This window comes from Lampetra fluviatilis, chromosome 5 (assembly GCF_964198595.1).
Source record: "Lampetra fluviatilis chromosome 5, kcLamFluv1.1, whole genome shotgun sequence".
NCBI lineage: Eukaryota > Metazoa > Chordata > Hyperoartia > Petromyzontiformes > Petromyzontidae > Lampetra > Lampetra fluviatilis.
In genome coordinates, this window is record NC_136279.1 from 16,947,322 (window position 1) to 16,959,247 (window position 11,926).

At 53.8% G+C, this 11,926-nt stretch overlaps 1 protein-coding gene across 2 annotated transcripts in view; it reads right to left on the bottom strand.

The window, feature by feature from the left end:
- The window catches only part of DLGAP5 (DLG associated protein 5), a 51,231-nt gene extending 39,319 nt beyond the window's left edge, over positions 1-11,912 (bottom strand). Inside the window, exons 1-8 of one of the 2 annotated variants that reach the window (XM_078856216.1) lie at positions 11,874-11,912; positions 11,211-11,453; positions 9,871-10,091; positions 5,034-5,129; positions 3,802-3,907; positions 3,170-3,247; positions 2,928-2,968; positions 499-820 (exon numbers count right to left, since the gene is read on the bottom strand). In XM_078856216.1, coding sequence (XP_078712342.1) covers positions 499-820; positions 2,928-2,968; positions 3,170-3,247; positions 3,802-3,907; positions 5,034-5,129; positions 9,871-10,091; positions 11,211-11,448 — 1,102 coding nt within the window. In that variant the 5' untranslated portion in view covers positions 11,449-11,453; positions 11,874-11,912. The remainder of the gene's footprint in view (positions 1-498; positions 821-2,927; positions 2,969-3,169; positions 3,248-3,801; positions 3,908-5,033; positions 5,130-9,870; positions 10,092-11,210; positions 11,454-11,873) is intronic. The other variant, XM_078856215.1, reaches the window with a different exon arrangement.
- Between the last annotated feature and the right edge of the window lie 14 nt (positions 11,913-11,926).

The following is an 11,926-nucleotide window of genomic DNA, read 5'->3' on the forward strand; positions in this document are numbered from 1 at the left end:
CTACGGTACGTGGTGCACACGTGACACTTGCGTGTAGATCAGAATATAAAAGCCACCCGCTTAGGTACGTACGTACGTGTGTAACGTAGTACAAGCGCGTGTGTGCGTGCGTACACGGTCACGATCTGGAAGGTGCGTACGCGTGTAAACGCAAGCGTGTTCTTACGCACGTTCGTCTCACCTCACCGACCACCGTGCGTACGTACACACGCACGTGCGCACGTCAAATCTCACCGACGGGCACGACGCGTGCGGGTGTACGCATGAGCGCGTGCACACACCTGCGTGCACACACCTGCGTGCACACACCTGCGTGTGCGCACAGGTGCGTGCGCACACCTGCGTACACGCGCACAGGTGCGTGCGCACACCTGCGTACACGCGCACAGGTGTGTGCGCACACCTGCGTACACGCGCACAGGTGTGTGCGCACACCTGCGTACACGCGCACAGGTGTGTGCGCACACCTGCGTACACGTGCATGTCTCGCCTTCTCACCGGCAGGTGTGGCGGGTCGGCGCGGCGGCGGGGGGCCGTGCTGCACGGGGCTGAAGCTCAGCGGAGCGACGATCTCCGCCGGCGACAGGAAGGAGGAGGTGGAGCAGGGGCTGAGTGGCTGCAGCCGAGGAAGAGGCATCATCATCGTCGTCGTCATGCCCGGCAGGCCTTGGAACACGAAGCCGACGGGAGCGAAGGAGCGGCGCGCCATGCCCTGGCGCCGGCTACTTGCGGGGGCCGCCGCCTCGGGGGAGCGTGCCAACCCCGGCTGAAGCTGGGCTTCCTCTCCGGCCTTGCTGCACTCCTCCTCACCGGCTTGCTCCTGCAGGGCACGGCACGGGTGGGGGGGGGGGTCACACGCGATACCCGCGAGCCATCCCACCACAGTGACACTTGCAAGCGCGTCACACCGCGCGTCACACCGTGCGGGGCCGGGTTCGTAGCGCAGAGCGCTAATCCGTTACACCACCGCTCCCCACTACACTACCATGCAACCGTGCATACCAATACGAATACGCGCCATTCGCCACGAAATAATGGTGACGTCACCGCGGCACCTGTGCCAGGCCAGGTGCACTTTGAGACCAAGTGAATTATCGGAGGCTCACTGCTTGCAGGTCCCGGGACAGACCCAGGTGCCGTGGGTGGGCTGACTGAGATTACCGGCAGATCCACCAGCTGTGCCCCCTACTGTGCCAACTCGCTGAATCTTAGCCGCCCGGCGCTCCGCTCCCTGCCCTGAGCGTCGCTCCTCTGCCCTCCACTGTTGTTGGAGGGCGACTGCCACCAACTGCCCAATATGTAGACACACGCTTTGAAAACACGTCTAAAAATATCGGCATAAATACACACAGTGTAATCATACGCATAAATACACTGAAGTGTATAAAACACACAATGCACAAACTAACACGCAACAGGTATACGTCAAATATACAAATCAGAATATTTATTTATCCTGGAGGAATTCAATGAGCCATGAAGCTCTTTTTCCACAGATGTCCAGTCGGGGCGGGTCAGAAAATGAAAACAACCAACATTACAAAAAACTACTTTTGAGCGCAAAGTAAAGTAAAGGTAAGCAAATTACTCAAAACAAAAACGCAAAATAGAAAAAGCATAGAAGCACAAATTGAAAAAAGTATATACCAATTACTGCCGACTTTTTAACACTAAATGCAAGCTTGGGCAAGGAAGAAAAAACACTAAAATTAAACTAACGACACACAGGTAAGGATCAACGTTACAAACCACATTTACAAATGTGGTTGTATCCAGCGCTAATCTTCTGCTTGAGGATATTCTCTCGAAGAAATATTTACGATGGTCAAAGGGAGGAAAGCGCGGTTGTTCCAAAACTTTGGTGCTGCAAACGCGCAGAGATGTGCCGGGATGATTTAAGTGGTATTCGCGAACCCACACACGCATGTGCACTTTTCTCAGCACGGTGGTATTCGCGAAACCCACACGCGTGTGCACTTTGTAGTAGTTTGTCCCTGTACGCGTGGCGGCTTTCACCTGGGCACTTTGGCTTCCTCTCAGATACAAAGCACCAATTCAAAATGAGGAAATTGCCAAATATCCTTGTTCAAGGTCAGCGAGCCTCGAGACCGAGCAAGGCATTGCTGGATAAAGAAATTACCTCGTGAGACTGTGTGCCCGTTGGAGCATTCAACGCACACCAAACTTAATGCATTGGCACCTTAAGCCTCGGTGAAGCAACATGGGTGAGCAGGCTGGAGGCATGTCATAAAGTAAAACTATTAAACTATAAACAATTTTTATTTTACCAGGTAAGGCCCACCGAGCTAAAATCCACGCGACCAACGGGGAGAACATGCAAACTCCAGGAGTTAACTTCCTCGCCTGGTATACAGGAGGTTCGTGGGTTCGATCCTGACCCCGACGCCTGTATAGTTGGGAGTTTACATGATCTCCCCGCGGGCGATTCAATTTTTCTCCGGCTCCACCGGTGTTTCCCTCCGCATTTAGAAACAAGCGTTTTAGAGTATTTTGCTGCTTGTACATTTCCACGCAATACGCCATTTTATTGAGCCATCACTCGTAATGGTCACGGGTCCCTTCTGGTAAAGAGCTATACAGCAGCTGGTAAAGTAGAAACATTTGTTTGTAGTTTTAACCGTCGTAAAAATAGACGACAGTTAGCGTGCATATTGAGACCAGGACACTCCATGCGGAGCAGCCCGCTCGTACGAACGACGTCGCAGCATCTTCCGTGACACTTGCACGGCACGGGGCGCGGGGGGCATGCACGCACGCACGCGCTTCGGTTACTCCCACCGCGGTGATTGCCGCACATCTCAGGAATTGAACCATTGATTTTGCGCAAACAGCCTCGACGGCGAGCGCCTCGCCGCCGAGACTGTGCAACGGCAGCTTGACGAATGCGATGCGACGGCCGCACTAACCTCGTGAAGAACCTCGTCCAGCTTGACGGCGAACCGTGTCCCTGCAGACACACAGCAGGAGGAGAAGCCGGGGACGTATTCCAAGAGGAGCAAGAGACGGACAGCCATCACCCACGCGTGCCCAAGGGAGCGTCACATTGACCCTCCTCCGCCTCCCCTCCGGTGCTAAATTCAAACCCGGCATTTGCTTCGACCGCCGCTGACAAATCGATGGCGCGTGCGCGACGCGGACTCTGGCTTACCGCGTCGGGCGGCGAAAGGAGCCGGCGCCGCCGCCGCTGCCTCCTTCGCTCTCAAGCGAGTCGCACGGCCAGTCGCTCCTGAAATGAACGCGCACACATGTGCGTACCCCGCACGTGTTCACACATGCACGAAGGTGCACGCACGGGTACACAAATGCACGCCGGCACGCACAAAGGCACAGGTGTTTTGACCGACCAGATTTTGGCGAGCGAGAATCTCTCCACGCTTACGAGGGCTCCTGAACTCGGCCTAACCCAGCTGTGGGGGGGCTGCGGTGGCAAGATGTCTTCTACCTTGCCTGGCACATCGGAGGTCGTGGGTTCGATCCCAATCCTGACGACTGCTGGATATTTAAGAGTTTGCGTGTTCTCCCCATGGTTGCGTGGATTTTTCTACGGGTCCTCCGGTTTTGCCCCTCCACATTAAGAATCAACATCACACTTAGAGTCTATAGCTGCTATAAATTTGCACATGATAAGCCACTTCATCGGGCTATAATTTGTGGGGCTAAGTGTGGCTTTTCCTGGCAAAAAATCCAAGTAGATCAGTTTCGTGTGAAACGGCTGGAGATTATTTTCTTTGTCACGGTTGTTTGCCGTGGTGGTCCCGGGCCTCCACAATGGACACTCACCGGCACCAGCGACGGTTCGGCCCTTGCCATCCGGCTTGGCCTCCTGGGCTGGCGCGCCCACCCTGGGGGCAGCCTTTCTAGTTTGGGCAGCAGCCGTCCTCGGAGCCTGTTGACACAAAGAGACTACCCTCTATAGCCTTGACAGACTGTTGGGGCAAGTGCCGCGAAGCAAGCAGCACCCATGAAGACCGGCACGGCACACGAAGGGGGTGGGGGGGTGTGGTCAGCAACCACGCCCGGCCGCCTTTGTCTCCCCCAGTGGTGATGTTTTTACATACCGCACCAGGTACTCGTTTTAAAGGCCGAGACGACCTAGGGGAGGCCCATGACCGCTTCAGATAATGCTCACTGGTGTTGGCTGTTCACACACACGCGCAAGCGCGCGCACCTGCACGCGTCACATGCGGACAACAACGAGGCGCCTTTCGCCGCCGCTTGGTGGGCGACGCCATCCGTCGCGAGACTGCGCGACGCGCCGAGCCTTCAGCGGAAAGGCGCCACATTATTAATATTAATTCGCAAATTAAAACAAATAGCTCCGTTTAGAAAGTTTCACATATTGCACGCTTTTATTGAATTAAGTCGCAGTAGAAATCACAAAGTAATTGGTAATTAGCTTCGAGCAATTTGCACACTTCAGATTATTTGCACCTCTGAAAGCCCCGTTCACGGGGAGGCTAAATCACGACGTCAACTGCGGCGGACGTGGACCCGCAGGAATCCTCCTCGCTCCACCCGGTGCAATCGCTCCCCTACACCAGCCATTCCCCGCCCCCCCAGTCCCCCCACACACCGCCCCCTCCACCCCCCCCCCCACACACCGCCGGCCCCCACAGGGCCACAGAGCCCGCGCACCCGCAATGCATCACACGTCTGAGCATGGAGGCAGCCCATTTCACGGGGCTGTGCCCAGCACACGCCACCAAATAAACGCTCGCACAGGGAGGGAGGGGCGCTGGGCAAGCCAAGGCTGGGTCGAGTTCAACTCCACTTGGTAAAAAACAAAAAACAAACCAGCCCCCCCCCCGGCCACATGGACACAGATTCCACGCATCAAAGAGAGCGCCTCCTTGTAAGGTTAATTGAAAATTTCACCTTTAGACGTACGACACTGCGCCACCGCCATCGTCTGCCGCGCTTATTACACATGTCTCTCCACCACGAGCTGGGGAGGGGGGAGCGGATTACAGCCACACGTGCCGCGTCAAGTGCCCGCACGCGCTAGGACTCACCGGCTCGTGCCGTGCGCCTGCCATCCCCGGCGCCTGCTGCCGTGCCATGGAGCGGGTCGTGATACGGGGGACGACGGCGCTCACCAGGGTCCGCTTCTGCAAGCAAGGGGGGGCCCGCACGCAACACATTGCAAGACCGCGGCGAAAGGCGCGCGTTAGCGACATCGCGGCCGCCCAGGGGCCACTCGGACGCACACGCACAGACACACGCACGCACGCGCGCAAAGAAGACTCCCGACAGACGAGCGGTGGCCAGAATGCATTGGTTGAGTGGGAGGCGATGGGTGACAGGGGAGCGGAGTAATAAAGCAGGATGAGCTCCGGTAAGCAGCCGTGTCAAGAGCTGTGCCGTGTCGCCCCATCGCACCGCTCACTATAAACGCCGCGGCAAGTGATGGCCAGTCGCTCACAATCTCCTTCAGTCAGGCAAAACTGAAACGTGCACATCTGCTCGCACGCTCACACTCCCTCGCTCACAAATCGCATTCACACACACACACACACTCGCTCACACATGCAATCACTCTTTCACACACACACACACATTGAAACGTACGTGCACAAGCCCTCAAATATTCACAATCTCCTTGACAAACAGGCAAATATCGCCTGTTTAGCCTCAGGCGCTCACATTGAAACACACTCACCCATATAAATGCTCTCAAAATCTCAGGCATGCACACACGAACATATTCACATAAAGTATTACAGTGGCGAGATGTTAACCACTTTGTCTGCTATACAGGAGGTGGGTGGGTTCCATCCCGACCTAGACGCCTGTATATTTGGAATTTGGATGTCTCTCTCCCCCCGTGTGGATTTTTCTCTGGGTCCTCCGGTTCTCCCCACCACATTGAGAAACATGCGTTTAGAGTATTTGGGCTGCTACAAATGTCCACGCAAAAAGCTACTTCATTGAGCTATCATTCACGGTCAGGTCGCTTCTGAAAAAGAGCTGTAAAGCTCGGTGGGCCTTACCCGGTAAAATAAAAAGAGTTTAGATTTTAAAGTTTTCAGTGACAAAGATTCCCTTCCCCCCCCCACCCACCATGTAAGTAGCACTTCTTTCGCACCTGTCGAGGGGCGCACAGCTCAAGAGGGGGATTGTACAGCCAGGATCGCCAACAGCCGCCTTCACCTCCCCGGTGCCGATGTTTACGCATCACACCGGGTAATCGCTTAATGCGGAGTCGACCTCGGTGAGGCACAGAACCAGTGCAGAGAATCACCACCGCCTTCTTCCGCTTACCCACAACACAGCGGCAGCGCTGTGGTGAGCGGCACAGCGCTCAGCACCTGGAAGGTCACGGCCAACATCGGTGACGAATCTCTGAAGCGCTCCTTGGCAACCTCGATGTCAACTCAGCCTGGTGCCGTGCAGAAACGTCGACAACGTGGAGACAAATGCGTGGTGGGGGTCCGCACCACCCCTGTTTGCGTCCCGTGCCGGCCTTAATAGGTACTCGTGAACAACACGTGCCCCAACACCCTGCATGGCTATACGGCGAATCTTTGTATTGGGCACACACACACACACACCTGACACACAAAAACAAAGATGGTCCGTATAGCCTTAACAGAAGGGTTGGGGCAAGTGCTGTTAGCGAATAGCAGCTATGAAGGCCAACACGGCACACGAGGGGGGGAGGTGGCGAGAACCACGCCCGACCCCCTCCACCTCCCGAGTGACGATGTTCATACACCGCACCAGGTACTCATTTGAGGCCGAGTCGACCTTGCGGAGACCCAGGACCGGTTCAGATAATCATCACTGTCGGTGAACGGGAATTGAACTCGGGTCGCTGGGATCGTAGGGCAGCACGCGAACCGTTGCACTACCTTAATTCTAGATTTGAAGCTTTCGCGACTGCAAGGATTCATATTTTTAGGTTTTTTCGGAAAAGTCACGTAGGTAAAAAAATTCAAATTACTAAAAGTAAAATTAAAATAAAATAAAAAAAATCACGACGTTTCGGAGACAACACAGGTCTCCGTCATCAGGTGGGACCGTCACAGCTAGATTTACTGTCTCAAGTGAGGCATCACGTTGCCATACATACCGCTCCCCGGCACACAACCGCTCTCTCTCACACTCACACATCCGCTGGCTTCTCCCTGCAGTCCTTCACACTTTAACACCACCATGGGCGACTTTAAATTGTTCTCGTGATGAATGGTAATTTATGCCCTTTCCCTTCAGTGCTTTATTACAATGCAGGAAACCGTAGCTCCAGATCGACGTTCCACTTTCATTTACAGGTCTTCTGGGTAAATTTGTTAAATGGTATTGACTCAAAACATCAGCGTCACTCAAACAATGGCCACAAGAGGACAGTCTAATCTATAACACGGCCGCATACATTGCATCTGACAAAGAGGACGTGCACAACAGCAACTTGAACAATTAATACGAAAAAACCCCACTAAGTCTCCAACAGACATTATAGCCAATTAGCGGATCTCTTTCAAGGCACTTTAGGTGCTCACCGCGAGCGCGCCCCTGTGCTTTCTGCCCCGCGTTGCTTCTTTAATGGCAGTGCCTTAATGTGATAATGAGCACCGCACTGCGAGAGGCAGACAATGTTCGCGCTTTCATTTCTCCTGCTCCAGGCACTCGAGAGGAGAGGATCACTGGATGATGTTCCAGAGGGCGGCCGTGGATCACAGCGGATAAAATCCATACGCACGCGCGAGCGGGCAGGCACTCGTGCGACTTCTCGCGGATACAGAAATGCAGGGATAATCACACTCTTGCTTTCACAAAGACAAAGATTCCCCCATGTAGCCTGAACAGGCTGTTGGGGCAAAGGCTGTTAGCGAGCGCCTATGAAGGCCGGCTTGGCACACGAGGGGGTGGATGGCCAGCACCACGCCAAGACGCCTTGGTCTCCCCAGTGGTTGTTTACACACTGCGCCAGGTACTCATTTGAGGCTGAGTCGACCTAGAGGAGGCCCATGACCAGGTCAGATAATCGTCACTGGTCTTGGCCATGAGCAGGAATCGAACTCCGGTTCGTAGCGCAGCGCGCGCTAACTGCTACACTCCCGCTCTCCACACACACACTTGCTTTCACACACTCACACAGGCTAAAATTCGCATAGGCAGGAAAACGCACACATACACCCACACGGGGACAATTTAACCTTATGGCAGGACCCCGGGGTCCCGAATAAATGGAAGTATAAATCGTAATTAATTCATTCTTTTTTGGCGACTCCGTCCCACCGCGCGCATAAACGTCGCGACCCACCAGAAATCAATCCTCTCATTCTTCACCAAGCACCCGTCGTTGCCAACATTGCCGTAGTCATAAACAAAACTTTGAAACTTTGATTAGCGTATCGCCTAGAGCTCGTTGAGAGGAATAGATTGCCGTGTCGTTCGCCTTCAGCAGACATAAAATGACGTCGCAACGCAGTTGATGCAATGGCCGGGGTCCCGCCCAAAAGGTTCAATTGCAGACACTCACACACGTAGGCAGGGTCAAGCTAAACAATTTTTTATTTTTTTTATTTGACCTGACCACAAACGATAGCCCAACGAAGTGGCTTATTGCGTGGAAATTTATTTCAGCCAAATACTCTAAACGAACGTTGATTCTAAACGTGGAAGGAAAACCGGACGACCTGGAGAAAAATCCACGCGACCACGGGGAGAGAGACACGCAAACTCCAAATATATAACAGGCATCAGGGTCGGGCTCGAAGGTTGCCCCACAGGGCAGCGAGGCTATGCGGTGGGGCGCAGAAGGCAATGCAGCAAATCCAATTGTTGTACAGAACTCCCATATTTCTATGTCACCTTCACCAACCCCTCCATGACCGGCGCGGCGTGGGCAAAGCCCTTCATCCAGTAGTGAAACTACAAAAGTAGAGGCTGTACACACAGCGGGTCACTTGACTGAAACTTTCAGGGGGGGGAGGCAAATTAAATTCCAACCGAGACTAACAGAAATAGGTTTTTTCCCGCGCATTTATTTCAGATGAAAAACCCATTACTCCACACTTGTTTACGCGCTGCGTTCAATATGGAAAACATTCAAATGTGTCTAAAATGACAAACAAATGAAAAATAAAACGTAAGGGATATTTATTTACAAACATGCACTCGTCAAAATTCTCACAAATGGTCTATATCGCACAATGGCAGTCTGAAAATGTCTGGGGGAGTGGACAAACTTCCCCTTAAGACCTCCCAAGGTGTTCCTCTGGCCATACACATAAATAGCAGAGCCGGGCTGCTCAACTCGTTTGGTAATCGATTTCTATGTGGATTATCGGTTAGATTACGCTAGCCATCGGTTAACACGTGTGCCGCTGGACGGGAGGTCATTGGCCGGGCTTGGTGGCGCCATCGGCATTATCAACAGCGCCACGTGACTTGCATGGGGGGCAGGGTGGCTGCTATTTTTTAAGAGGCCCAAATAACCGAGCACAAAAGTGCGAGTCGGATTGTAATTTCCATCGATGAATCGACTCGATCCCCTCCACATCTCAGCTCTATCGCACGGATCAAACCGATCTCGCCTGGTACGCAGGAGGTCGTGTGTTCGGTTCAGACCCTGACAGCGCCTGTTGTATATTTGGATGTTCTCACCCCCCCCCCCCCCCCCCCCGTGGTCGCGTAGATTTTTCTCCAGATCCTCCGGTTTTTCCCACCACATATAAAATCAACATGCTTTCAAATTATTTGGCCGCTATTAATTCCAATGTATTAAGCCACTATGTCGAGCTATCATTTGTGCCAGGATGCTTCTGAAAAAAAACCTCAGTGGGCCTTACCTGGTAAAATAAGAATTGTTTAGTTCAGCTGTCGCATGGATCACGCGGCCCTTACCGCCGTCGTCGTCGCCGTCGTCGTCTTGGCGATGGCCGGCGGCCGTGTCGCCGCGGCGATGGTGACCCCGGGCGGCAGGGAGTCCAGGTAGCGCGTGGGGCTCGCCTTCAAGTGCTTCACCACAAACGTTTTCTTGCTCAGCGCCTGGCGCCTGCGCAGCTCCTTCTCCTCCTTGTACTTGGCGAGGCGCTCCCTGCGCAGCAGCTGGGAGCTCTGTTCGCCTGTCCCCACGCACGCAGAATCAGGAACTTTATTTACGCAGGAGCAATCCGATGAGCTATGAAGCTCTTTTTTGTCTTGGCATGGGGTCAGAACGTTACAACAACAAAACAAGACAAAATCAGAAGTGCAATGTATTGAAAAGGTAAACAAATTCCTTAAAAATATACGCAAAAAAACGAAGCGATTTTTGTTTATCCTACTGGGTAAAGCTCACTGTGCTGTTAACTTATTTTTTCAGAAGGAACCTGGCCATCACCAACGATAGCTCAACAAAAGCAGCTCATCACGCGGAAAAGCGCAAAGGAGACGCACGGAGGAGATGCGCTGCCCGCGTGGCGGGCGGCCGGTGAGCTCTCCACACCCAGCAGCCACGGCTGCCGCCAGGAAAGCAAAAGCGCCGTCAAAGGGCACCTGTCAATTCTCCTTCGTAGTGCAGCAGGATGGCTAACCACTGTGCCAATGCTCTGCTACAAAGATCCCCTGTATAGCCTTACTAGATTGTTGGGGCAAGTGCTGTTAGCGATCACCTATGAAGGCCGGCACGGTACATGAGGGGGTGGGTAGCCAACACCAGTGGCGATGTTTACACACCGCACCAGGTACTCATTTGAGGCCGAGTCGACTTAGTGGAGGCCCATGACCGGTTCAGATAATCATCACTGGTGTTGGCCGTGAGCGGGAATCGAACTCGCGTCACCGGGTTCGTAGAGCAGCGTGCCAACCGCTGCGCCACCGCTCCCCACAACACAGACACACACACGGGTGTGTGCGAGTGTGTTCAGTGTGTACGTGAGCTTCAGTCGTGTTCTTGTCCTCGCATCACCCGGCCTGAGAGAATCCGTGCCCTTACATATCCTGCTCCGAGCGCCTCAAAATACATAGTGGCCGGGAGGTCTGATTCAGCACACAACCGATCGCCAGCTTGCCAACAGATAATCCCATCACAACGTACGCGAGAGCACGTGCCCTCAGGGCACCAGACAGACAGCACTCTCCACCCTGATGCTGCCGACGCTGCTGCTGCTGCGAGTAATCCCAATCGAGTAATTTGCAATGAATTCTCCAAATTTCGCCAAATAAGTTGGCGAGGGAACTCCGTGAGGGGTGGGGGTGGCTACCTGTAGGCTTGCCGCTCTCTCCTTGGGGGGCCACGTTGACGCTCCTCTCGGCGAGCGGGGAGTACCCCCGGCGGCGCTCCAACAGGATGGTGGCACGACGGTCGCGTCTCCCCACCGCCTTCTCCTGCGCCAGGCGCACACGCAGCTCGGCCACGGGGCCACGCTTCTTGTGCAGCCCGGCGTGCGCCGACGGGATGATGCTGCCACCGTTCCTCGTGACGCGCCCACTCGCCATCATGATCACTGCAGCGGAGACGAACAACAACAACAATACGTAGGTGTATTTTTTTAAAAAGTTTTTTTTTTAAACACGCTTTTATGAAGTGTGCTAGTAGCAGAGGTGGGACAAAGTCATTGTTATGCAAGTCCAAGTCGAGTCGCAAGTCATCAAATTCATGACTCGAGTCTGACTCGAGTCCAAGTCACATGACTCGAGTCCACATCTCATAGGTGGGACAAAGTCATTGTTATGCAAGTCCAAGTCGAGTCGCAAGTCATCAAATTCATGACTCGAGTCTGACTCGAGTCCAAGTCACATGACTCGAGTCCACACCTCATAGGTGGGACAAAGTCATTGTTATGCAAGTCCAAGTCGAGTCGCAAGTCATCAAATTCATGACTCGAGTCTGACTCGAGTCCAAGTCACATGACTCGAGTCCACACCTCTGGCTAGTAGTAATGGTAGAACTCCACGACTCCAGGACGCGGCCCCGAAG